We start from the raw sequence: 26,394 nt of genomic DNA on the forward strand, positions 1-26,394 counted from the left end.
TTATTTGATTTACAATATTAATTTAAAATTAAGGAACTTATGAAACTAATGTGGTACTTGGGCTTATTTTTTTTTTACACAAATCTTTTGTTTGTGGTCGAATAGTTGAAAGACATACTCTCATTTCTTCTTCAATGAACTCCATTTTCATTCGTTTATTTGATTTTATGTTTACAAGAGTGGAAAATCCTTGTTCACGTAAATATGACGTCGAAAATTGCAATAATATTTTTTGAGCTTTTTTGCCAATTTTATCATGAATTTTTTCAACGTAAACCCAAAATTCATTTAATGGAACATTTTTGTTCTTTGATAAAAGAGTTCGATTGTTTCGTATTTCAGCGAGTTCCTCTTCTTCTTCAAGGCTGAATTCAGTTAAACTTAATATATCTTTATCAAATGGGTCATTTATCTAATCAAACTCGGAAATATCTAAATCAGGAAAATACTTGTCTATACTTTCTTCTAAGGCAGTTAAATGCTCCATCACAAATGTCATAACTTCGGAACTTTCTTGTGACATAGAAATAGATAAGGAAGGAAACATCTCAAATTTATTTTTTTAAATTTATCTTTAAGAGTATATAACGTACTACATGATGTTAATATATTTTCATTTGGTCCTTGCATACTTGAATTAATTTGATTTAAGTATTAAAATATGTCTGATAAGTATGATAATTTTTCCAACCATTTTTCGTCCATCAATAACTCACAAAATTCGAGTGTATATATAATATACACCCGAATTTTATAATATATTCAATATATAGTTTAGTATAATATCCAATGTCGTCAAAATTTAAAATTTAAACGCTCATAAAAAAGTAAATTCTGCATTATCAATTTTGCATAAAAATTTCCGTTTTTCTCAATTAATAAATAAAGTACTGAAAAAATTACTTTTGATTCTTCAAAGCATTACAATAAACGCATATACACAATTATATTATTGTATAATAATACACCAATTCATCAAATAAATTGTTCACAAGTATGTTATGATAACAATTAAATAAATTCAGTTAAGTAATTTAAATTGATTTTATAAAAATGTTATACATTTAAAAAAGTAACTCAACAATAACTTTTGGGCTTATATATTATAATAGGATAGAATCACTGTACAACTGTGATTTTTATTATAATAATTATATACAACACAATACCATTAAAATAACCAGTATATTTGATGCTAGACAAACTGATATGCTAAAATGTTAAAGAAAACACTCATAAAATGCTTTAAACAACTACAAATAAATACAAAAAATGGTTCGTCAAAAACTTACTCATACTTATATTTTTGGACATCGTTAGAATAAGTTCACCGTGGATTCCACAAAAAACCTTTGATACCGGATATTGGATTTGATAAATGACTAGTACATAAACAGTAAGTTTAATATTATCGAATATATAAACAATGATTTTGTCGAAGAACTATGTGCAACTTCACTGTAATTGTACTTGGTGTTAATGTTTAAAATCATATTAAAATAATAATATCTTAATTGATAGTTAAATAATTATCTAAAAAGATATCGCAATGTCTACCTAATTTTATTTTTATGAGTACCTCTATTATTAACTATATAAGTTGGTGTTTCAGCAGAATTCTTTATCGACAATTTAAAGTACGTTTCAAAACCACAACCACAAATGTATTCTCGTTTTAACTTCGCCTGTAATAAGATGTCTGTCGTGAACGTTTTAGTATTTCTGCTGTGTATAATCGTTCTCAGCGAACGGTGTGCATCTTTAAACAACAAAAACGATTTCTTAAACAATATAAATGCACCAGGTGGCGCTATGAAGACTCGTTTTGAGGTATGTAAAAAAATTAATACGCATACACACATATACATACGAGTTATGGTAACTTAAGGTCTTGAGACCTTGATAACATGGAATTATTGATAGCTCAAGTTTCAAACAAAAATATTAGTGGTGCTTAAAAGTTAGCATAACACTTAATGTAATCTAAATGGCGTTATCTTAAAATATAAAATTTATATAACTCAAGAACTTGATTTTCTTATCACAAATCAATTCTAGATTTCAAGTATTAGCTTAAGTAAATAATTTTGTTTATTCTACTCGATTCAATACTTTTCTGAAGTGCATTGAAGGTACGTGCATTTTGTGTGAGCAATAATGGACACACGTATGAAGGAGGGTGTTCTATTAATAAATCATTACATTCAAAAATACTATTTTTTTTAAACAAAACGGATATTTAAATCTATACAATAATAACTTGACTGTTTTAATTTATTGCACTATTTTAAATAAAATTATACTTGTAATCACTTCCAAACAGATTCAACGTAAGTACCTACCTTTTATGAGTCTTATAAATTGAATACTGGAAAAATAAATCTTAGTTGATTTGTGACTATTATGCGCATAAAGTGATACAATTCTAATAACACTCACGTTAAATGAACATTTTAAAACGATGTTATATCTGCAGAACAACGGCTTTTGGGATCCATTGAATTTGCCAAAAAGTTTCGACGCTCGAGCAAAATGGTACATGTGTCCGTCTATTGGTTATATTTATGACCAGGGTAACTGCAAGTCAAGCTACGCTATTTCTGTGGCGTCAGCCGTAAGTGACCGGATCTGTATCCATTCAAATGGAACGATAAAACCAAAACTATCAGCACAGCAAATATTGTCCTGCTGCTACCTTTGCGGAGATGGCTGCATGGGTGGCCAACATTTTGAGTCTTGGGACTTCTACAGAAGACATGGATTGGTGTCCGGAGGTGAATATGGTTCGAACGAGGTATAAACATTTATTATAATATAATGTATTTAGAATTGAGCATAAAATATTAATAGTTATAATCAAAAAATTAACTCCTTCACCATATTATATAACTATCATCCGTTGTGAATTTCTATTGTATACCTACTGAAATTAAAAATTAAATTAATTTTATATAGTAATTTTAAAATTGTATTTCTTTATACGTAGAATCGAAAGTAGCAACTTGCTTATTTTAATTTTATTTTGAGTTCAATATTACACAAAACTATGTAATAAATAAAAATACATATGCTGTATATAGTTTATATATTATACAGTATGTTCACGCTAGAGTTGCCACTGAATATTTTAGTTATAGGACCTTGTATTGAAATGGGATTTTCACTATTTTCAGGGAATGAAAGGGAGTACCGAAGTATACACTACAGACAAATTTAAAATATTTAACCCTTTTCATACACGCAATACAACTTTGTTTTTTTAAGTGCAAATATAATTTTATTTTTTACAGATTCGAGCAGAGCATTTGTTTAAAAACAATTTTTGTATAAAAAGTTTTTTGCTTATTATAAAACTGGCCAATTAAATTTAATATTCAGATACGTATAATATGTTTTTGACAGTTATTTAATTATATTCAGCTTATACTCAAAAATCTATATAATATCTTTGATATATTGTTAAATAACTATTTTTAGACCGATAAGACATAAATAAACACTTATTTATTACCATGATTTTCCCTAATCTATGGATTGGTACCAATAGAGTAATTTTATGGCCGTCAAGATTTTCAAACCCCAATAGATTTTTTTAATAGAAACATTTAAAAACTGTTACATATGCAGATCCGTCTATTAATTTTCAAAATTTAAAAAACAAAACACATGTAGCATATAACAATTTGAGAAAAAGCCGAATAAACACTAATACATCGATTTAATTTTTAAAACGTTTGAAATCGTACTTAGAACATCAAAGTGGAAACTTTGAATAATTTATTAGGTACCGATCGAGTTAAAACTAATAATTACAAATAAATCTTATTTTAGAAGTACAAATGGGAAAAAAAAATTTCGAAAACAAATAGGTAATAAGTTCTTATTTATGTCTTATCTGTCTAAAAATAGTTGTTTAACAATATTGGAGATATTGTTTCGATTTTCAAGTATAAGTTGAACATACCTAGTTAAAATGTTGTCTGATGATCCATAAATATTAAATTATATTTGCCAATTTTGTAATTTAGAAAAAAAACCTTTTTATACAAACCTTGTTTAAAAACAAAAATACTTTACTCGAACCTGTGGAAAAAAAATGGCAATTCCATTAAAAAAATTAAGTTGTATTGTGTGCATGTACGTATCAAAAGACTTAAACATTTTAAATTTGTTTGAAATTGTGTACTTTATTTCAGTATTCCCTTTCGTTCTCCAAAAACCTTTTTTCAATACAAGATTATCCCACTGAAATATTTAGTTATATCTCTTAGCGTGAACACATTGTATATGTATATTTATATATAATATATTATGTACATTTATATCCCATTATATCTATGGTATCATCATATGGAACAGTTTTTTAGGAAACGTATTTAAGTATACGTATGCCTAATACACATATTATTTTCGTATCAACAGTATTGATATCTATTTTCACTGTTATATGGCAGACGTGCGTTTTCTCTTTTTAATAGGGATGTCAGCCGTACACGATAGAACCATGTCAACATACAGAAACCGCAACTGAAAACGCATGCTCGAATAAAACACTGTTCACTCCAGAATGCAAGTTTCAATGTTATAATCCTAACTACGCGACGAAATACGCTAAAGACAATCATCAAGGTACACAATTCTTTTATAAAAATTATATTGTGTATGTTATAATGATATATTGTCATTGCATATGAGTACTCATATTCAACTTTCAAATATTAGTCTTTTTAAATAAAATATTTCAATATATATATATATATATTGATCTCTACCTCAGTGTATCTGAGTGGAATGCTCGTTATTTCAATAATCAATAAAAAAGGTGACCAATGTCTCATTTTGATGTGATATTCTGATCGGAACTTAGTTTGCCAAAAATGAATAATACATTGTTAAATACTGATATTTACTACCAATTTGAAGTTTTATAAGTATCAATTTCTTTAAATTTAAATTATTAAATCTACAGTGTATCTTCTATATTTAATTTAAAATTGAAATATTTGCATGACAATATTAAAGTTTTACTGCATAAAAAAGCGTTTGTAAAAAATATTTACCATAGGTTATTCTAAACCCAATTACCTCTACTACACCCGTGCCTATTAAAATATATAAATATTACAATGTGAAATAAATAATAATTTATTATAATTGTTATCATTTAGTATTATTTAGGGCAGTTACTTATGTATTTAATTGCGACTTAACTAAGAAAATGTGAATAACTTACAACCACATGACAGTGAAAATGATATACAGTTATTGACATTGTCTTAGAACTATAGGTATTCTGGTACTCTTTATTAAAGTACCTACTTACAATTTATAATATTTTATAGGCTTATAATATGCATTACATTTTACAGGAACGTATTATCGTGTACCAGCATATAAGGCAATGAAAGAAATTTACGAAAACGGTCCGATAACTGCGTCATTTTACATGTACCAAGACTTTGTCAACTATCAATCAGGTATGGATAATTTATTTATTTTTTAATAGAGGAATTTTAGGCTTTTAGAGTTAATCTATTTTTATCATAAATTCACAACAATTATTATTTAAAGACATGATTTTTACGTATATAAAATGGTACATGGCGTTTGTACTGCTTAAATTCTCAAACATTCTATCCAAGGATAAGCAGCCAAATTGTTTATTAAACCAGAAATTCTGAAATTTGTTTACTTAGGTATTTTTTGTAAAAAAACCAGAGTCACCCTATAGTAGTTTATTTATATTTTATAACTTCTGTTTTCTTAAGCTAAATATAACCAAATATATGATACACACATATTATTATATTCTATACAAAAAATTAGTTAATTAATACATAAATCATACGTGCTATATATCTTTCAAAAAATCATTTTTTTTTAATTTTAAAAAATATATAGGATTGCTTTATATTTAAAATAATTTTATGACACCCTGGTTTGGAACCTTTAGACTAAACACCAAATCCGGACAAGCATCTGACAGGTCCATTTCACTATGCCACGACATGGGCCAACGGATATACGTTGTGTTAATCTGAAACTTTTTAACAACCGTTGTTATTTTTAATTGCTTCAAAACTAAGCTCTTTTTGTCTATTCAAGGTGTGTACGCATACAATTCTGGAAAATACGTTACCACTCAAGCGGTTAAAATCATAGGCTGGGGAGAAGAGAACGGCACGCCGTACTGGTTGGCAGCCAACTCGTTCAATACATACTGGGGCGACAACGGGTATGTCAAAATTCTACGAGGCGCCAACGAATGTTATATAGAAGAATACATGTACGGTGGATTACCGTTGTGAATTATTGTCGTACACAAGTTGATTGACCGGATGCTATCTTTATCTCACGATTTTTCTTCTGTTTTGTATCAAAAAATTACACTGTCATTTAATGACTATCTAATATTATATTATAAATAAATATAAAATAAAATACTGTAAAAATGAAATTTTGTTATTTAAAAATATTATAAGCAAAGATTTGATTATTTATGCGTATCACAGCATGAAATATATAATTCTCAGTGATATATTTTCAAATAATTATGATATTATGCCATAAGATTTCTAAAAAAAAAAATAAGCCGATTTTTTAAGGTTTGATCTATCAATTTAATTTAGACTTTGGCGTGATCTAAAAAGAAAAATGTGGTTTGGTGCATTGAAAATAAAACAAGTTAAAATTCTTATATTACGATAAAAATGTATACATAATATTATTTAGCTATTGCTCATTAGTTAAAATAATGATTATTGTGAGATTAAAATTATCAACGGCATAATTCATTATATATTATATATATTAACATTTAAATACATCATCCTGTATATTTTCATCATTTATCACTAAGCCTATACTTAGAGCCTTGTGTGAGTTAGTTTCCAGAAATTATAAAGATGACATACATTGAATTTCAAAAATTCATTGAATATACTAAATATATTTAAATACTGTCCATTAATTACTGATAGTTATAGATAATTGTTTAACGAAAATTATTTGAAAGCAGACACTTTGGTTAATAAAAACTATTTATGATGGTTACTAAAATATATCTCAGTGATACACTAAAAACACTTGTCGATTAATTAAACATGTCGTTATTTTTATATTGATGCATTATGAGTATTTTGTTTTTTAATGCAATTGGTATTAAATATTACATGCATTAATAAGAATAATTTTACTGTTACAATTGTTATACACAGAAATATCTATGACATGTACACTTTGGTGTGCATGAATACAAGTTAGAAAAATCAATTACCAATGTGTGTAGTGGATCTTTTGAAGATATTCGTATTTTATATCAACGTACCTACTCCAAACAAAAATAATTTGAGCTTAAATCTATTCTAAAATTGATAAACACAATTATTTTTTAATGTTAAATTTTACTCCATTATAAATATTATTATATCTCTTATTTATTTCTATGTTCATCTTAAAAAAAATGTATCACAAATTATAACCATCATTATTCCTTTTACTTTTAAAACTAAGTTTCACAACTCGTAAGTTACATTTAAAGGTCATCAATCAGAATTGTTATGATATCAAATATACAAATATAAATAAATAAAATTTTGTAATATATGAACTATAATCTACAACTGATATACTTTGACTAGATACACGATATGAGTACTTATATTCAAGTACTTGTACTTGCTGAAATTTAATCACTCCATTCCTAAACAAACATTTTTAAGTTTTAAAAAATAATTTCTATACGTAAACAAGTATTCTTCACTCAGTGCGACCTACTCTCTCACAGGTTTACGACAACTGTCGAACCGCTATCAAAAAAGCGCATCATAAGCCCAATTCTACGCTGACACGTAAAGTTATTCGAGTCAATAAAGAGACGATAAATTCGTGGTGGCGTCAATATTGTCAATATACCTCGTATTCGAATGTCGATAAAACTATACACTGAAATTAAACTGGTACATAACTATAAATAAACACTCAACAACCGCGAATAATAAATATTGTAAAATAGTAGTAATGTCGTACATCACAATGAAAATCGTCTTGCTACTCGTATCCAGCTTTTGGATAACATGTGACGCAAATTTAAAATTGCATAAAATCATCGCACACGTTAACAACGCAAACGCAACATGGCAGGTAAGAATATCACATCACAGTTTATAATAATATGGTATGAACATTTAACGGTAAAAATTTAAAAGTTATAAACTGCACATTTATATTGTTCTACATGAAACCAGATAAATACAAAATCAAACAATATTTTCAGATTTTATACAAATGTTTTTGTTGCGCAATGAAAATTCGTCAGATATTTAAGACTAAAAATAAATAAATAACTGTAATATGTCATATATATATCTATTTAAATCTCTTAAAGAATTCGAAATTATTAATTAATCTCGTCTGGTGTTGTGCTTAAAAATCACACGAATATATAACTACCAAAATATTGCATTAAGTATGTCATTCGCATAATAACATTATATGTAGATAATTGTAAAATATCACAGACTTCAAAATTATATTCCATATTATAATACAGTGGAAGTAGTAGAACAAGACAAGATAAGCTAAACGTTTATATTATATTGAATAAGTGCATTCTCACGATATTGTTAGAAGTTGAATTGCGATTATGATGTTATTTTTGATTTACTATAAATGTATTAAAGTATGTCGTAATTGTGTTTAGGCCGGAATAAACAGTTTTCATACAAACGACCACAAAAAGTTAGTGGGAACTTTTTACCATCCCGAGGTGGATGATTTGGACCACGAGATCTTTGAAGACGGTGCAGTCAAGGGTGGTGATTGTGACAACGATGGTGATGGTGACGCAAACGAAATACCTGAGAGTTTCGACGCCCGATACCATTGGTTCGATTGCATTTCCATCTCACACATCTGGAATCAAGGCAACTGTGCAGCAGATTGGGTAGGCAGCAACTAATAATTTATCTATATTTACGTGCATATCGTTGTGAACGTATAAATAGATGTGTATAATAAATATCACGAAAATAATATCGTCTTAAAAAATTATGCTATGGCCACGGGATAGCTAAATAGTGCGACATGACTACCAATTTGTAATCCAACGTTTTCAAATTCGTAACATTTATTGTTACCGCACAGAGATTTTCTTTTCTGGTGACTCTTTTGTACTTACCACCTAAAGAATAAATCACTGAACAATTAATTTCCATAAAAACGTGTCAATTTATTACTTCTAAAATCTGACGAGATACAATTTGTGATGTGCCACTACGGAAACATAACTTGTAATATACCCACCCCTTGTATACATATATATATATAAACTGCAATACCACTAATCGTCACTAAGGAGGTTATGATAAAGATTAATACAATTTATAATTCAATCAGTTACTTAAATTAACTCTCATGAAATTAATAAAATCTGAATAGGTATCTAGTATCTAAAATATACATTTGATAATAAAATATTATAATATTTTAAGTATTGAATATATATATATATATATATAACATTTTGAAACATGAAATATCGCTAAGAGCATAAGTACCAACTAAAGATAAATTATACATCACCTACACATTAATAATAAAATAAAATATAATAAATACAACTTATATTTTTATCATTTTAATATAAAATAAATGATTAAATAAACTTTACACTGAGTAATTAAAGATAAACGGTAAAAAAGATACAGAACATTGTCAATATATGCAAGGTATAAATATTGATTAATTCAAAATATATAATAATATATTGGAATATCCTTTATAAATCAATCATATTATCATAGGTGCAGTTTCTATGTGTTTAAAAATACCTACCTATAAAAAAATTGAATACTAATATTTTCTCGTTCCGTTAATATGCGTGTTACCTTTGGTACTTACGCCATAGGTTTACCAACCTTCGATTATATGGCATACATTTTTCACCACGTTGCATACCCACCGAGAACAGTGTAGTTATATATAATTTATTATTAATATGAAAATATAAGACTTGTATGTAGACGTACTATATGCAAAAATCTGACCAACGACTAGTAAAAGTGTAAGTAAAAAGTAATTGATAATATTGATATATTATTGAACATTGTATGAAATTAGGAATGAAATGATAGACGTGTATAATGTACAGGGTCGGCGAAACGGAGGGGCAGGGGGGGCTAGAACCCCTGAGGCCCGTACTTCCAAGAGAGCCCGTGATACCTTTTATACAAAATTATTTTATAATCATTCGCCGTAACCCAAGAAATTATTTTAGGAAATATTATTATCTATTTAATTCTTAATTAATCTATTGTAGGCGATCAGGTACAATCTCAAGGACAAATAATTGGTTTTATTTTTTAGTGTTGGTATTTGTTTTTTCCCAAAATGATTTTAACTAAACCAAATTATTATGTTTTTGATGTTTACTACATATTATAAAACTTGAATACCTGTTTGTATTATATTAAATTATGTACAAGTATGTACATGAGGTATGTATATCTTGGCGGCCACATATAGTGTAAGTAAAGAAGGGCTAGAATCGATCAGCTCCCAGGCCCATAAAAGTCTTTTCCAGCCTTGTCAATGTACATATTACTGTTTAATATAGGTAACCTAACCGGACTTCAGTATTTTTTTCGTGAACAGCCGACCTCATGTTCCCTATAAAATACATTTTTCAACACAAATCAATTAGTATATTGTCACAATGTCACGGTAGTGAATATAACTATATATCAATATTGAAAATATGTAATTTACAATGATTACTATATTTAAATTTTTAATAATAAAAAAAACTATGATTTACTCAGGCCATTTCTGTGACTTCGGCGATGAACGATCGCATATGTATCGCCTCCGAGGGTAACATTACTGCACTTTATTCACCACAAAAATTAGTTTCCTGTTGCGAAGATTGTGGTAATGGATGCAGCGGAGGATATACTGCAGCCGCTTGGAAATATATACTAAAAAAAGGAATCGTTACTGGTGGCGACTATGGAAGCAATGAGGTAACTATACTTATTCATGTATATATATAAATGGAAATTGATTCTGCGTGAAAGCCATTTTAGAACCTGTATGTTTTTAATTTACAAATTTAGTTTTCTTGGTAAAACATACTATTTCAAATATAGTTAGAGTTTTGATATATAGGTATTATATAATTTAATTTTCAAACCTCCCCCCCTCATTACCCTCTAAAAACAAAAATAATGATATAGCCTAACCTAACCTAATCATTGACCATAAAAGCATTCATCATATTATAACATCGTATCACATAGCGGAAATGAGATATGACTGATATGAGGAAAGCGAAGAGTCCGTCACCTCACTTAAATAGTAAATAATGTTGGTTTGCTTTATTTAAAAATGTATAATGGTTTAGGTTTATAATTAATACCTATAATACAGGAGCGCCATTTGGGGTATTGCAGAATATATATTGACGGCCCTATATTTTCCTGTACTATATTTTGTAATGAATCAAAATAAGCATTATATTGGCCTGCCTCAATTTTATGCTGCATCAGTACAGCTAAAATGTAATAAATATACTATGATAATTATTATTGAAAAATATTTTATAAATAATTTATTGTTTTAATCTTTACTGTAGGTGACATTACTTAACAGTTGTAACCTTGTAAGATTATAAACACAGTTCAAAATTTAAAAATATTTCTTTCACTGTCTTATTAACTTCTTAAGACTATGATATAAATAATAATTATTAAAAATTAGTAAAAATAAATTTTACATTATTCATATTATTAATTATTTAAAAATTCTTAATTTCAAACTTGAAATAATTTATTGATTTTAAAATAACTGCATGCTAATATCTTACAATTACTTTATTTTTATAATTTATTATTTATTATAGTTATTGTTTTATTTGTATAATTGAAAATTTGATTTTAATTCATGGTATTAGTCATTATTAAAGACTGGATTTATATGCATTTAAAATTTTAAAATATGCACTTAAAAAGTTAAAAAGCACAAAAAATGCAGAATAATTTTTGATTATTTCAATTATTTATGTATCCTTGTATTTAAAAAACCAAAACATTAATGATGAAAATAAACGAACTACAATTATATTATATACAATATATTTAATGATTGTGATGAAAAATTATACAATTCATTCATTGTTAGAAAAACAATAAGTACCTAACAATAATATGGAACATACCTATTGATCTTAATTAAATGATGACGGTAGTTGGTGATAATATATATTGTTATAAATATATATATGAAATTTTTGAATGCAAAAAAATCTAATTCCACATCAATGCTTATGGGTGCATATTTTTAAAAAATATTTTCAATTTTTGTACTGTGAAAAAAATTTATAAATATTATTTGTATACAAAATTACAAAATTAAATTAAAACACTTATATGTATACGTAATATGCAAAAACATGCTTTTTTATGGAAAATAAAAATTTGTTATATTATTAATTATTTAGGTATGGTTGATGAAAATCCATTTACTGCGTGTAATTGCTTATAAAAATATAAACATGCATTATATTCAAAATCCGGTCTTTAATCGTTATAAATTAAGGTGATAAAATAAAATGTATAAATTTTATTTATATTAAGATAATTACAGTAAAGTTGAAATTCAAAATAACAAAATAGGCATTATAAATACAAAAACTTGCTAATAATTGTTGTTATTAATTTAATTATATGCAAAATCCGGTCTTTAGTCATTATAAATTAAGGTTCTAAAATTACATGTACCTATGAATTGTATTTATAGGTACCTAATAACAGTATAATCAAAATTTAAAGTAACAAAATAAGTATTATAAATACAAAAGTTTGCTAATAATTACTGTTATTAATTTAAAAGGTATAGAATAATTATTTTAAAAAAACTACGTTATATATGCATTATTATCTGGGTGAAGGAGTAGGTTTTGAATTTCGAAACTTCACATACACGATTAGATGTGTTGCTGAAACAATATACCTACACGTATAAAAACATAAAAATAATCATATTATGTTTTTCTCATTTGAACCACAGTCACCTGTTGATAATTTTTGACAAAAAAACTAATTTCAAGTCTTATAAAAGTTTAGGTTGTTTGTGAGACTTCAACATATAGACTTGAATATATAAAAGAACGTCGCTCTACCTTTTAAAACAGTTAAACATTTATCTGTTTTGGTGGTAGAAAAGTTTGGACCACTTAAAAATTTAGCAGCCCTATTTTAAAACTTAATTGGCGACTATGTTATAATATATAAAAAAAATCATGAGATCACTAACATAATAAGAAGTTTACAAGTGTCGAATAACATACTCTTTTATCGTAAGCATAGGTGAACATCGGGGAGACTTAGAGGAGCTTAGCCCACAAGTATTTCAATAGACCCCAAAAATCGAATGTAATATGTTATACTTTTGTATAGAAAGGAGGTGCGAGGTCACTTTACATTGGATTATTATAGCCCACCCTAAAAATTTAACTGAATGTCCCTTACGATGGTACATGTTACATTGTCACTCATCGATTCATCAAAAAAAATTTTAACCAGGAGCCGCTTGTACCGGTCACGAATTTACGGTTTTTTTTTTTTTTTGTAGTTGATTTTAGTTTGAACAATCTGTATAAAAATTTTTACAATAAGCACAATTGATGATAATTAGATATATAAAAAGCTTGATTGGCTTGATTAAAGAAACTATTCAATAATAGTACTTCATGGCAAGGGTGGGAGGATAATATAATTATTAATTATTATATTAATATAAATGTTCTTCTTTTTCTTTTCGCTATACCAATAGGGCTGTCAACCGTGGCTGGTGCAACCATGCAACGCATCCACAACGTCTGCCGATCCGAACTCGATACTCGGGCCACATGGCGTGTGTGGTGGTGGCCCAATAGCCACTCCGAAATGTGATTTGACATGTTACAATGCACAACATAAGGGCAAGTACTTGAATGAAATTATCAAAGGTACGACGATCGTTGGTTTACAATGATGATTCTACATAGTAATACGAATATATTGTTCATATTTTACTGTTTACAATAGCCAAAAAAGTGTTTACGTTCGATGGATGTGCAGCGAGGAAAAATCTGAGAAAACACGGACCATACGTAGTCACGATGCGAGTTTACGAAGATTTCCTCGCTTATAAATCTGGTATAAATTATAAAAAATAAATAACATAATATAATAAAAAATATTTTTTAGAAGAATTGTCAATTATTGTATTAACTTGATGATAATAAAATAATTATTACCCAAGAAAATATATTAAAAAAAAATTAACGATTTACCAGTAATGCCAGTAAACTGATAAGTAGGTTAATTAAAACTGAGATACAACGATGTTACATTGTCCATTTATTCTGACGGAGAGGGTTTTAAATGTTAACTATTTTAACCCCACTTCTCATACTATTTGTTAATTAACAACCAAGTTGTTAATTTTTTTAAATTTATCCACAAGTGTTACGCATTACATTAAATGTTCGGTTAGCATTAGGCAACCAAATTTAACACGGATGAGCGGATGTTATTTGTATGGAGTACAAGGAGATAGCTAATATTAAATAAAATATTTTCATATGTTTCAATATTTCGTAACAAACCTATATTAAAATCCCGCTAAAAAAATAATTTAATATGGCGAATTAAATTAAATTTATTTTCCAACAATTATCCAGATAAGTTTTGCAGATATCCTCAATAATATTTCATTTCAAACCCTACAGGTTTCTGTAGTTATACCAACCTAAAGAGTGCCTTATGAGTTATGAGTAATGACTAATTGTTTTACTACACTACTACATATAAGTATATTATACTAGGTAATAAATCTAAAGATTAATCTCGTTTTTAATTTTATTTTTACACTAGGTGTTTACCATCATGTCACTGGTGATTATTTGGGACTGTTGTCAGTTAAGATGATCGGGTGGGGTATACAAGGAGGACAAGGGTACTGGCTGTTGGCTAATTCATGGGGAACTTCTTGGGGCGAGAACGGATTTTTCAAAATCAGACGCTTTGTAAACGAATGTTGGATTGAGAATTTTAGATACGCTGCCATACCAAAATTGTGATGACAAACCAATAAGATATTAGCTAATAAAATAAAACTTTAAGTTCATACAAACTAATATATCAATTTATTTATGTCCTTAAGATTAATTTTAGCATATTAATTAAATTTTTGGCGAAATTTTGAAGTCAAAAGGTAAGTGACAATCTTTGTAACTCACCTTTTATGCCACCACTGAGTAAGATTTACCTACATAGATGTTACTAAATTAAAAATTATCGATTTTAGTTATTTTTTAGATTGTGATTGGAATGATGAATGTATTGATTTTACAATATGAGTTCTTTTTATTTCTATCACCATCTTTTGCAGCAGTTTTAATCTTTGATTTTTAGAGTGGTTATAGATATTAAAAGTAAAAGATTCCTAATACTTTTTAAAGTTGGAGAAAAACATTTTGAGAAAAGAATTTACACAAAAACTATTTTGATAAGATTGTGTTTTTAGTTACAAATAAAAAATGAATAACTTACTATTGAGACTTGAACTTTTCACCAAACATCAGTACAACCAATTGTGTCCTACACCTACACAATGATGAACACGTGACATCTACTTTAAAGCAGAGCATCTTCTCCTGGTTATTTTTCTTAAAATTAAAAATTACGTATTAGTAAGTGACAATTTTTTTTTTTGTCTTATAAGATTTTTTAAGTACACAAGTGATAAACAAAAATTCAACAAATTTTTTACAAACTCAAATAAGATTTAGAAAATCAAATTATGAATTAGACAAGGTCTAAGATAAATAATAGAAATTGAATTAATCTAAAACCTTAGTTATCTAATAACCAGACATTTAAGTTTCATTAACTCAGCCAGGAGTTATATATAAAAAAAATAAAAACAAACAAATTATATATTATAGAATAGTTATTAATTATTTTAACTTTAGAATATTATTTACATCTTTCATATAATACAATAATTTATTCTTACTTTGTTAAATATATTTTATACACATTTTAATGATCTACAAAAGGAATTTTTAAAATTAAATAAAAAAATAACAACAACAAAAGCGTTCATTTGTTCTTCAATTGACTGCATATCCATTCCAGACCTTGATACAATCTGTAAGATACATAATATTAAAATTATTTTTAAGTTCTATTACAATTATCTATTAAATCACTTACCCTTCACCAGTCAATGCACAACAAGCTTGAATATGCCACTGTTGTTTCTTAATGGAAGTCAGATTTAAATGTTTGCTGATCTCTGCAGCGGTTAATGCGCCTTTCATGTCTTGTTTGTTGGCATAAACAAGAACAGCAGCTGAAGAAAGTTCTTCATTGTTCAATACCTTGTACAGTTCTTCACGGCTCAAATCCAGACGACTGCGATCAGTCGAGTCAATGACCACTATCACAAACTAAAAACATACAAAAAATAATATTATATTATTATTAATTATTTAAAATGGATAAAATATCTACACAATGATAGATTAAATAATATTTAAGCTGAACATTTTTATAAAAAAAATTATAAAAAATTTTGATTTTCATGTTGTAAAATTAACTTATTACAAGCCCATAAACTTTTATAGATTTTATTACAAATTGAAATAATACTGTAAGTTATCATGCAATTGTTATCCTGCTTAATTGGAAAGCAATAATGCATACAATGCTTACACCGAATGATAATTTAAATATAAAATATTAAGAATACAACTTATACATTTTCTTTTTCGGTACTTCCTGAATTAAATGTTAAAAAAATGAAGGTCAAACGCATATTTCCTACACATTATTTTTATCAAATTTGATCTCTTATTAATTACTTATGACTTATGAATATGACATGGTCAAATATAATTGCTAATCAGAACCTAATCACACATTTATTAATTGATTAATAAGTTATAGTAGTTATTAAATAATACTCAGATCAACCACGTATATAGAAAAAATGACATCCACTGATAGATATTGCATCTGCTATGTACATTTTACAATATATTCCGTCTATCGACTAAACATTTATCAATTGGATCCAAATAGCTAATGCTTGTTTGAGCTATATGTATGATTGATCAGAGAATTGTTTAATCATTAATAAAAGATGTTTTAACAAATTAAAAAATATATTTAAATTTAACTATAGATGTCTAATGTAAAAATAAAAGTTTTTCTGAAGATGAATAATAATTAATAAATTTAATGCTATCATATTATATAACTATTTTCTTTTTTTTAAGTAGGTACCAACTAATTGGAATATACATAACATACACAATACATAGTATAACAAAACATTTTAAATTCTCCAAACATTCACTTTTTAAATTTGAAATATTTATGAATAATTGTTTGGACTAGAGTAATATAACAAAAATACGTTTGATTAACACAGATTGCAGTGCTTAACTACATAACTATGAATAATCTTAATATTTGCTCAAAAGTGTTTTCAATATGAGAACTTACTTTAGTAAGTACTATGTATATTGTATATACATACTAAAAATAGAAATTTCAGTTTATTTCTAATACAACATCAACAAGTGGAGTGTTAGGATTGAGCTTATGTAGATACTTAATAAATATTTAATTAGAATAAAGCAAATACTTGCAATTTTAGGTTTCTTTCATTTCTAACAAACTATAATTAAATAACCTTATTTTATACAAATAGATTGTTAGGTTCCTTTAAATTAAATTAACTTTTATTATAGGTATATTATGTAAGATAACAGTACGCACAATAAATTAATAATATTTTTGGAAATAAAATTAAAACATCAAAAATTCATTATAATCTTACTGTTATGAACATTGAATATGTTTACCAATTTATTATTAAAGAATACTTATTCTCTTTAATACCTATTTTAATGACTTTTCTTTATTGAAAACATAATTATAATATTCTAATTACACTAGAAAGTTAATATAATAAATACCTACTTAACTATGATGATATTTACATATTATCAACATTGTATAGAGATTGAAAGTGGAATTTATAGATTAATGCATACCTCAGTGTTACAATAGTAGGTGGACCAAGCGGCTCTGAGGGATTGTTGTCCGCCCAGATCCCACATTATGAAATGTATATTGTTCCATATCACTTCCTCAACGTTTGAGCCAATAGTCGGTGAAGTATGTACAACTTCGTTCATTAGGAACTGATACAATATGGTAGTCTTGCCCGCATTGTCTAGGCCAATGATGACGATTTTGTGCTCTACGACGTTACAAAAACATAATGTGATTAATGCAAACAAAACATTTGAACCAACTGTCGCAGTATAGTGAATTATGATGTAATTTAAAAACATTTACCTTCGGTGCCGAAGTAACTCCATATTTTTGAAAACAAGAGGCCCATGGCGATTGCGAGCAGGCCGTATTGATAGGGGGTACTGCAAACAAAACATCACAAGAGTAAAAATTTAATAAAACTCAGACGTGAATTGATAAAGTTTACTGCCAAGCAAGGTATACCACGATATACAACTGTTGGTCTACGTTAGACGGACAGCGTACACCTCGTGACCCGTTCCCATACAGAACTGCAAACGCACATAGCTCTACTACAGTTATAAGCATCTACACCCATACACTTACCGATCTCCGGCCACAGACCACGGGAAGATGTGTTTCGTCGTCGCTTTCGCTTCGACGTTCGGATGGACAACTAGAATACCCGCGAACAGAGGAACGCGACGATATCACTGCACTACTGGGAACGAGACGACGATCGCCGCCTCGGCGACTGATCGTAATACACTAACAATATATCCTTTTTTTATCCGACGTCGTGTACTCGTTCGAGGAATACGCACACGCACGGCGGTCGCGTAAAATATCGTACCGCAGCGGGTGTCGGGTTTCAGCTGGTCGCGACACACGTTCGGCACCTCCGAAGTACGGAGGTCATAGTTGCTGCCGCCGCACTAATTGCCACGGCCGTCGTTTGAGCTGCAGGCGGTGCAGTGCGCGACCACATCTATGAAGTTAATAAAAATAATAACAAGAAGGCGACTGACCGACCGACCGACCGACCGACCGACTGACTGGCCGACTGACTGACTGACTGACTGACCAAGAGCGCACTGCCGGACAACAGAGAACTGGACGAGACGGGCATACGGCACGACTGGACGAGATCGCGGTAACGCGGTTTCACACTTTCACGAGAATAGGAAGAATATTACGATATTAAAAAATATTATTAAAATAATTGATATTATTATTATTATTCAAGCCAGCGAGCGACATGTCAATAGGTACTTAATTATAATATTGTTAATAATTAATAATAATAATATTAATAACCACAAAAACAATAACAAACGTACGCGGTTTATACCAGTGTATACCGCTGAAGATTATAGACAGGTAAGTAAGAAACTGGTCACGAAGTCAACGGTGATAACCTTTGCACGTCAATGCACGGATTCAGAAGCAAACGCGCCAGCGAGGAGCCAGTGCGCTTGGCTGGCGGATAGAAGTGAAAGTCAAATTGTCTTTGGGTGGGGGCGGGCGGCGATTAATGGGAGCGTAGAAAGAAAAACTATTTAGTATTATATTTTACTATTTATTCTTTGTTCGACCGTGTGCGTTATCGATACGACCGCCTCTTATCAACCTGCTCGTCGTCTAGATAGATAACAGTACAAATTTAACGAAATGAACATTATTACTTATTATTCTTATCTGTCTCAATCCACTACGACCGATAGCGCGCGAGATGCGCCCGCGCAATTGTTGATTCACGTCGAACACGACTACAATATTATAATAAAAATATCTTATTCTTAGTGACCTCAATAATTACTATAGTTATCTATAGAAACCTAATATTATTTATTATTACTTTTGAATATTATTCCTTATACTCGTACAACAACTGTACAACAGTGTTATAACAGTTGTATACATTGTAGATGTAGATTTGTAATTTTAGTATTGTGTAGGTGCATAATATTTATTAGATATTGTAATATAATATTATCTGTGGTTGGGTGCATAGTTCATGAATATTATTTTATTCTCAACCTAGACAATATCTAAACGGTACACGACGAGTTCCCACGCTTATTACTTATTAGTTATTACCTAGTTATTAGGTTGTTATTAGTAGGTATGTACAGACGCATATAGTGTACACTATACGTTGGGATGATGATAGTTATTAAAATATTATATCATTTTTTTTATTATCAGTATTAGGTATTAGTGACCTAGAGGTACCTACTTCAAAAGCTAGCCCACGGTTTATGACAGCTTAGTGATGCGTATCAAGTAACCAATTTGCAGTATTCTCAGCTGATATACTGTATTATTATTATCTTCCTGACTGGCACCATTACGAGTCAACGGATTTTGAATACCTATAGGTATCGTAATCACTAACGACTAACCAGGATTTCACATTGTGTGACAATCTTTTTTTTGTCATAAATTGAAGTAGGTAATCGTTTTAACGACTCGGTACTAAATAATGTGAAACATTCTTCTACTGGTTACGAGAAAGAAAAAAGTTTGTTTGAATCTAAAAGCTATTAATTATTACCAACTCTGTAATCCGTTCGAAGACTGCAATGGACACTGATTTCAATTTTATCTAGAATTCAGCAGTAGTAGGTATAGCATAAATGTACAGTTATATAATAACGAGTTATACTTCAAACAAAATTATGACCTTTAAATTAGCTAGTAGTACCTATAGATCTATTTGGTGATATGGCAGGTTATACTATACATCTATGCCTATTATATTCTGATTTTTGTATTTTTTTATTATTACACTATTTTCATGTAGGTACTTGGATTTTTTCGCCATTTAAGGATAATCGTATGATTATACTTACATCTTTCTTACAACTTAGAAATCTTCTTTTTTACTATAAATTGTTACTCAAATAATTTTTTCACGCGACTAAGTCTAATTAGTAATTTCAAAAGATCAATCTCTAATTTATTACATTTTATATTTACTAATTTACTAAGCCACTAAAGATCAAAGTCTTTAATAATGATTTACATATTATATAAAATATATTATGTAATATTTAGTCAAGTAATTATTACACTCAGATAATTTTTACAAAAATTAAAACTTGTAATAAATTAATATTAATATTAATATATATATAAATATATACTAAAATTTTCAAACAATCATTCTCTCGACAAATTACAGTAAAAATAGGTGGTTTCTTTCCCCTCTACTCAGAACAATCCATATAAATAACATGAAAAAACCAAAGTATTTGGAAATATGATCCTTGAGTAGGTACATCACTTAAAAATATCAATAGTAAATTAGTTTTACATACATAATATAACATTATCATAGAAAAAAAGAGATAAATTAGATTGTTTGGCGAAACACTCCGTATAAACATATTTCTTATACGTATATATCTGTGTATAGTATATTAATACATAATAATAATAAATATTATGAAGGACACGGCGCATAGATAACAATAATGGTTTTTTTTTCATATTAATTTTTGGTTGATTACATTTTATTTCCTCTTGTAGAATTAAAAATTTTATATTTTTCAAGAATTGAATTAATTAATTTTGATTTTCATATTCAAACTATTTTAAAAGAATTTGAGTACTTATAGCAACTTATGGCATTTTTTAAATACTATTGCGAAAATAATTTAGTAGATAAATGGCCCACATATAGCCAAATCTACTCACTCATTTCATAAATTATACATTATTGATGATTTCTATTTTTTTAACCATTTCTTAAATAGCTTTTGAACATAGAAACATCTGAAACCCATTTGGTCTTCTATGGTACCTTTGTATTTGTTAGCTCATCTAAACTTGTCAAACATAATATTATTTAATCGCACACACAATTATAAAGTTAAATATTACCTTCAACTAACGGCTAACAACTTAAAATATGAAAGTCTATATTTACTTTTATTTTTAAATCATATTATGTTTAAATAAATTGAAATACCAAAAAAAAATATAACATATTTATGTATTTTTCAGTTATTAAACATCCATACGAACATACGGTATTCACGACTAACAAATTATGTGCATTTTTCTTTTATCTTCCGTTAAAGTTGATACAAATTGCATTAAATTATTATATATATATTTCAAAGTGTCCTTGTTCCATTAACATCACAATATCTAACACACGGTTCCGGTTTCTTGGAGCTGCGAGAAAGTGAAAAACTGTGAAAGTGCTTTACTATATTATAATATAAAATAATATTATACGTATATTATAGCAATAGCGTGTGCTCGAATTCTAAATCATGTGAAAAACTACTTAAGAATTCCGAGGATACCAAACTTGCATATTATTGTGTTCTTAATGCTCTTATTCCTTCTTATAGGCGTATACAACAGCAAATTTACGTTCAACTACGGTACAAGTGTACAACATTGGTGTAGCTGGTTCCGTTTTTATTTGCATCTTATTCTTAAGTTTATGGTTTATACGATTACATATCGTCACCGGTGACACCCTAATAAGAGCCTTAATTGGCATAAAATAATAAAGAATACCTGTGATTCCCATTTTAATTTGAGAGTATCGTATATTATATTGTCCTACACACTTATCATTAAATAAGGTATAGGTTTTATTCATTTATTTATCAAACCAAAAATGTGTTTATATTTAAAACTATAATATTATATGGGTAAATAAAAAAAAACTATGAATATTTCTGATTGCTAAATGTCGACTATCAGACTATATACTTGTTAGATGTTACGAACGAATTGGCCAATTGCCAATATTATAACGTAACAATTGCGGGCACGATGAGTTTCGCTATCGAAATACTAATAATATTACGGTCATCAAGTTAATAAAAATCACGTGAGTTGCGAACACAAAATATATTTCCCTTCGCCGTTTTTACAAGAATTCAAAAGCACTGGTACACTCTTAATGCTGATAAATAATCTAACTAGATGTATAAACAATAATGTCAAGCGTTGATATCAAATACAAATTTCTTGACGTCTGCAACAGGGACATACTCAGAAAAAAATTACGTGTGAGAGGGGTAGGGGGGTTATACAAATATTAGTAAATAGTGTGTAAAATAATGATAAAGTAATTCCTAAATGCAAAAAATATGGACACATACTAGTTGCAGACAAATTATTTCAGGTCAATATTATAACATAACAATTGCGGACACGCGTTTCGTTGTCATAATACTAATTGCGTACAGAGATTATTTTAAATAAAAACCACGTGAGTTGTGGACATAAATATTTCCCTTCACCACAATTCAGGACTTAGGACAAGTTACCAAAAAATTTGTAGGTGGGGTTAAAAATATGTGTGTCTTGCAAAAGTGCAATCGTTATTTTTAAAATTTTTTAAAATTAAGTTACTATATTATAGTATATTATTATTTAAAGTTTTAAATTTTGTGGCAAAATTTTTTTGATACAGCCTGTATAAATGCTATTCTATTTATTTCACCATTTAAATATTATAACATTTCCTTGCTAATAAATTCCTCCTTTTCGACAGTTTTTTTTGCTCATAACTTTCGTACAGCAGTACAATTCATTTTAGTATAACTACTAGTCTGTACTTCATTTAAGGCCTCGATCAATTTGTATATATTAGGGTGACTACGATAAAACATACCATTAAGTTTAGCATGAAAACTTTCACAGGAATTTGTGGTTCGTGAAATAAAAGAAGAAAATTCTGCCCATATTTCTGGAGGAAACATTGCAGAGTCTGTATTTATATAGTTCAAAAAAACATAATCTACAAAATCGTTTATAGCAGTACAGTCAGCCGGCAGCGTAGACATTAAGTCATCTGTAAAGCAGTCATCCACTTCGTTTGGTGACAAAAACGGTAGACCAAAAAATGTTTTTAAAAAGTTGTCCTTTTCATCCACAGTACTATATACTTTAGCTAGACCTAATGACTGTATTTTTCGGTACCAAGCTTGTCCAAGATGGAACCGACATCCTTTTATTTTGTTCATTGGCCATACTAGACGAACATAATTTCCCAACGTCCGTAATTGTTAATATAAAAAATAATAATTGGACATTTTTCCGCAATTCGTATATTACTTTTTTAGATTTCGTCCACAACTCACATGGTTTTTGACACTTTTTCCGCACTTCGGAAACACCGAAAAATATTGGGGAGAGTTGACCCACCCGGAAACCCCCAAGTAAGACCTTATCTGCAATCGTTGTATCAAAAATAATGATTAGAAATTTGTATGCAATTAGTATGTTATATTGTTATTTGTGTCCATAATTCATATATCACCTTTTAGGTTTCGTTCGCAACTTGCATGGTTTTTATTACTTTTCTACTGGTTGGAAACCCTGGGCTATCATTATATCAATAAAGTTACGCATCTATGTAGTAGGTACCTAATAATTGGGTAGTAGATACCTATCGGTGGCTGCGAACGAACTGAGTCCACATAAAACAGTTTAGAACGAATTGAGTCTCAGGTTGTTTTAAGATATATATTGATTAAATTCTTGTTTAAGTATCACCGTTATTCAAACTTAAAAAAAAACACTTTCCTTATAATTTTTACAGACTTGAGATTATTTATCACAAAAAAATTCTAAATGTTTGATTAAAAATGGTCTTTTATGTTATAGTTATAAAACATTTGTTAATTTAGTCTATCTAACTATTATCGTTGACGATGATGTCTAATTTGTATTTATGTTATATTATGTCTAACATTAATGTGACGCTTTGGAACAGAAAATTACTGAACGTCCGAAAAATGTAGGTATGCATAAATAAATTATAGATAAAATATACTTCAATGTAGAAAATACTAAATAGGTATGAATTGTAATGGTTATCCGTTGACCAATGACCATTACTAGTCGTTTAACTTTTGCATATGTCTTACTGGTCTTAGGTACCTTATTTATTATTTATATAATTGTTTGGTATTTACATTTATTATAATTATCTTGGACATTATAATAATAATAATATCAATCTATATTTTAAATAGTTTGAGTGTAGATACCTAAAAGGTGAGAATATCTTTTTAATTTAATACTTTCCTGGTGATGATAAATTTTAAAAAAGGAACAGTTTTTTACTACAATTTAATATACCGTGATGTACATATTTTATATTGTAAAATAAACTAAGTGTGAACATATACATATAAGATACAAGGTTCTCTGGATGTTAAACTTTTGTGTTGAACCAGGCCAGAAAAAAATTGCTTCCGTGAATTATCGACTATATTATAGCCGGATAATAAGCGTCTATTACGCCAAGGTGATATATTGATATAGATATAGTCGTTCAAGATGTATCTGAATAATAATTTATGCAGTCGCGTACATAAGTACCCAAATATTAAAAATATTAAATTATAATTCATATAATATTATAACAGTTACTTGAATACTCTAATAAGTATGAATGAAAGACTTAAACAGTAATTTTACAATTGCATAATATTAAATTGTTTTTAAATTTTTATAATACGTATACCTACATACATTTTAATAAACATTATATCTTATAAATATTTATATAAACTTATTACTATATACTAATCAATAAAACAATATTTTAAAAATCTACAGTGTGAAATGTGATCAACAATCAGTAAATCAGTATATCATATAAACTATTAAGTATGTACCAAATATAGGTAAGTAATATGGTACCTATTGTATATACAATTTTTAATGTTATATAATATAATATAAGAATATGATTAAAGTATGACTTATCGTGAATCCCAATGTATACCTAAAGATCAAAGTTTAAAGTATGTACTCACTACGGGGCTAGGTAAATTGAGTCCGAAATACCGTTAATTGAGTCCCGAATTTGAAAAGGTATAAGGTAAACTGGGTCCCTGGTTATAATAGGTTTAGCTTCCAAAACAGCACATTTTCCTTTTCACTTTTACAGGCTTGGTACTATCTGTTATGTTAACGTAACTGGCATGGTCAAAAATATCTTTTTTTGCTTTTAATATCTAATATAATTCACATCGTTGTACATAAAAATCACAATTGATTAAATATATAATATACAAATTCAAGTCAATTTTTTTTTTTATTCATTACTATTTATTGTTATTATGTTCATGGTAAAAATGTATTTGATATATTCTTAACGAATTCAAACCTTGAAATATTTTTATTTTTATATTTCAACATTTCTTGTCTCAAAAAAAATTGTTTTCTATTATTATTTTTTTCATTTTAATTACCTACCTCTTTGCTACGTATTTGTATTTTTATAAATAATATATCTATTTGAATGTATTTA

General features: G+C 28.1%; 3 protein-coding genes across 3 annotated transcripts; 1 reads left to right on the top strand and 2 right to left on the bottom strand.

Moving 5' to 3' along the window:
• Nucleotides 1-37: 37 nt before the first annotated feature.
• Nucleotides 38-547, bottom strand: LOC113560855 (protein FAM200A-like). Its single transcript, XM_026966965.1, has 2 exons — nt 423-547; nt 38-365 (listed from the first exon to the last, which is right to left on the bottom strand). The coding sequence occupies exons 1-2, from the start codon at nt 545-547 to the stop codon at nt 38-40; spliced, it is 453 nt and encodes a 150-aa protein (XP_026822766.1).
• Nucleotides 548-1,614: 1,067 nt separating this feature from the next.
• LOC113560863 lies at nt 1,615-15,178 on the top strand. The gene is made up of 11 exons (XM_026966978.1): nt 1,615-1,830; nt 2,477-2,794; nt 4,479-4,629; nt 5,370-5,477; nt 6,106-6,305; nt 7,954-8,142; nt 8,702-8,944; nt 10,821-11,021; nt 13,831-14,005; nt 14,085-14,195; nt 14,916-15,178. The coding sequence occupies exons 1-11, from the start codon at nt 1,663-1,665 to the stop codon at nt 15,119-15,121; spliced, it is 2,070 nt and encodes a 689-aa protein (XP_026822779.1). The 5' UTR covers nt 1,615-1,662; the 3' UTR covers nt 15,122-15,178.
• An 840-nt stretch (nt 15,179-16,018) lies between these two features.
• LOC113561218 (ADP-ribosylation factor-like protein 5A) lies at nt 16,019-19,589 on the bottom strand. Its single transcript, XM_026967516.1, has 5 exons — nt 18,702-19,589; nt 18,417-18,496; nt 18,110-18,318; nt 16,260-16,495; nt 16,019-16,194 (listed from the first exon to the last, which is right to left on the bottom strand). The coding sequence occupies exons 2-5, from the start codon at nt 18,460-18,462 to the stop codon at nt 16,146-16,148; spliced, it is 540 nt and encodes a 179-aa protein (XP_026823317.1). The 5' UTR covers nt 18,463-18,496; nt 18,702-19,589; the 3' UTR covers nt 16,019-16,145.
• Between the last annotated feature and the right edge of the window lie 6,805 nt (nt 19,590-26,394).

Source organism: Rhopalosiphum maidis, chromosome 1, assembly GCF_003676215.2.
Source record: "Rhopalosiphum maidis isolate BTI-1 chromosome 1, ASM367621v3, whole genome shotgun sequence".
NCBI classification, from domain to species: Eukaryota; Metazoa; Arthropoda; class Insecta; order Hemiptera; family Aphididae; genus Rhopalosiphum; species Rhopalosiphum maidis.

What these genes read in the sequence shown, in the direction of transcription:
- LOC113560863 (XM_026966978.1), top strand. Translation starts at nt 1,663, where the DNA reads ATGTATTCTCGTTTTAACTTCGCCTGTAATAAGATGTCTGTCGTGAAC. An exon ending in CTATGAAGACTCGTTTTGAG is followed by an intron (nt 1,831 to 2,476) that starts GTATGTAAAAAA and finishes TTATATCTGCAG; the next exon opens with AACAACGGCTTTTGGGATCC. An exon ending in TTTCCTCGCTTATAAATCTG is followed by an intron (nt 14,196 to 14,915) that starts GTATAAATTATA and finishes TTTTTACACTAG; the next exon opens with GTGTTTACCATCATGTCACT.
- LOC113561218 (XM_026967516.1), bottom strand. Translation starts at nt 18,462, where the DNA reads ATGGGCCTCTTGTTTTCAAAAATATGGAGTTACTTCGGCACCGAAG. An exon ending in GAGTTACTTCGGCACCGAAG is followed by an intron (nt 18,319 to 18,416) that starts GTAAATGTTTTT and finishes GTAACGTCGTAG; the next exon opens with AGCACAAAATCGTCATCATT. An exon ending in CCTACTATTGTAACACTGAG is followed by an intron (nt 16,496 to 18,109) that starts GTATGCATTAAT and finishes GTATGTTTTTAG; the next exon opens with TTTGTGATAGTGGTCATTGA.
- LOC113560855 (XM_026966965.1), bottom strand. Translation starts at nt 547, where the DNA reads ATGTTTCCTTCCTTATCTATTTCTATGTCACAAGAAAGTTCCGAAGTT. An exon ending in CCTGATTTAGATATTTCCGA is followed by an intron (nt 366 to 422) that starts GTTTGATTAGAT and finishes AACTGAATTCAG; the next exon opens with CCTTGAAGAAGAAGAGGAAC.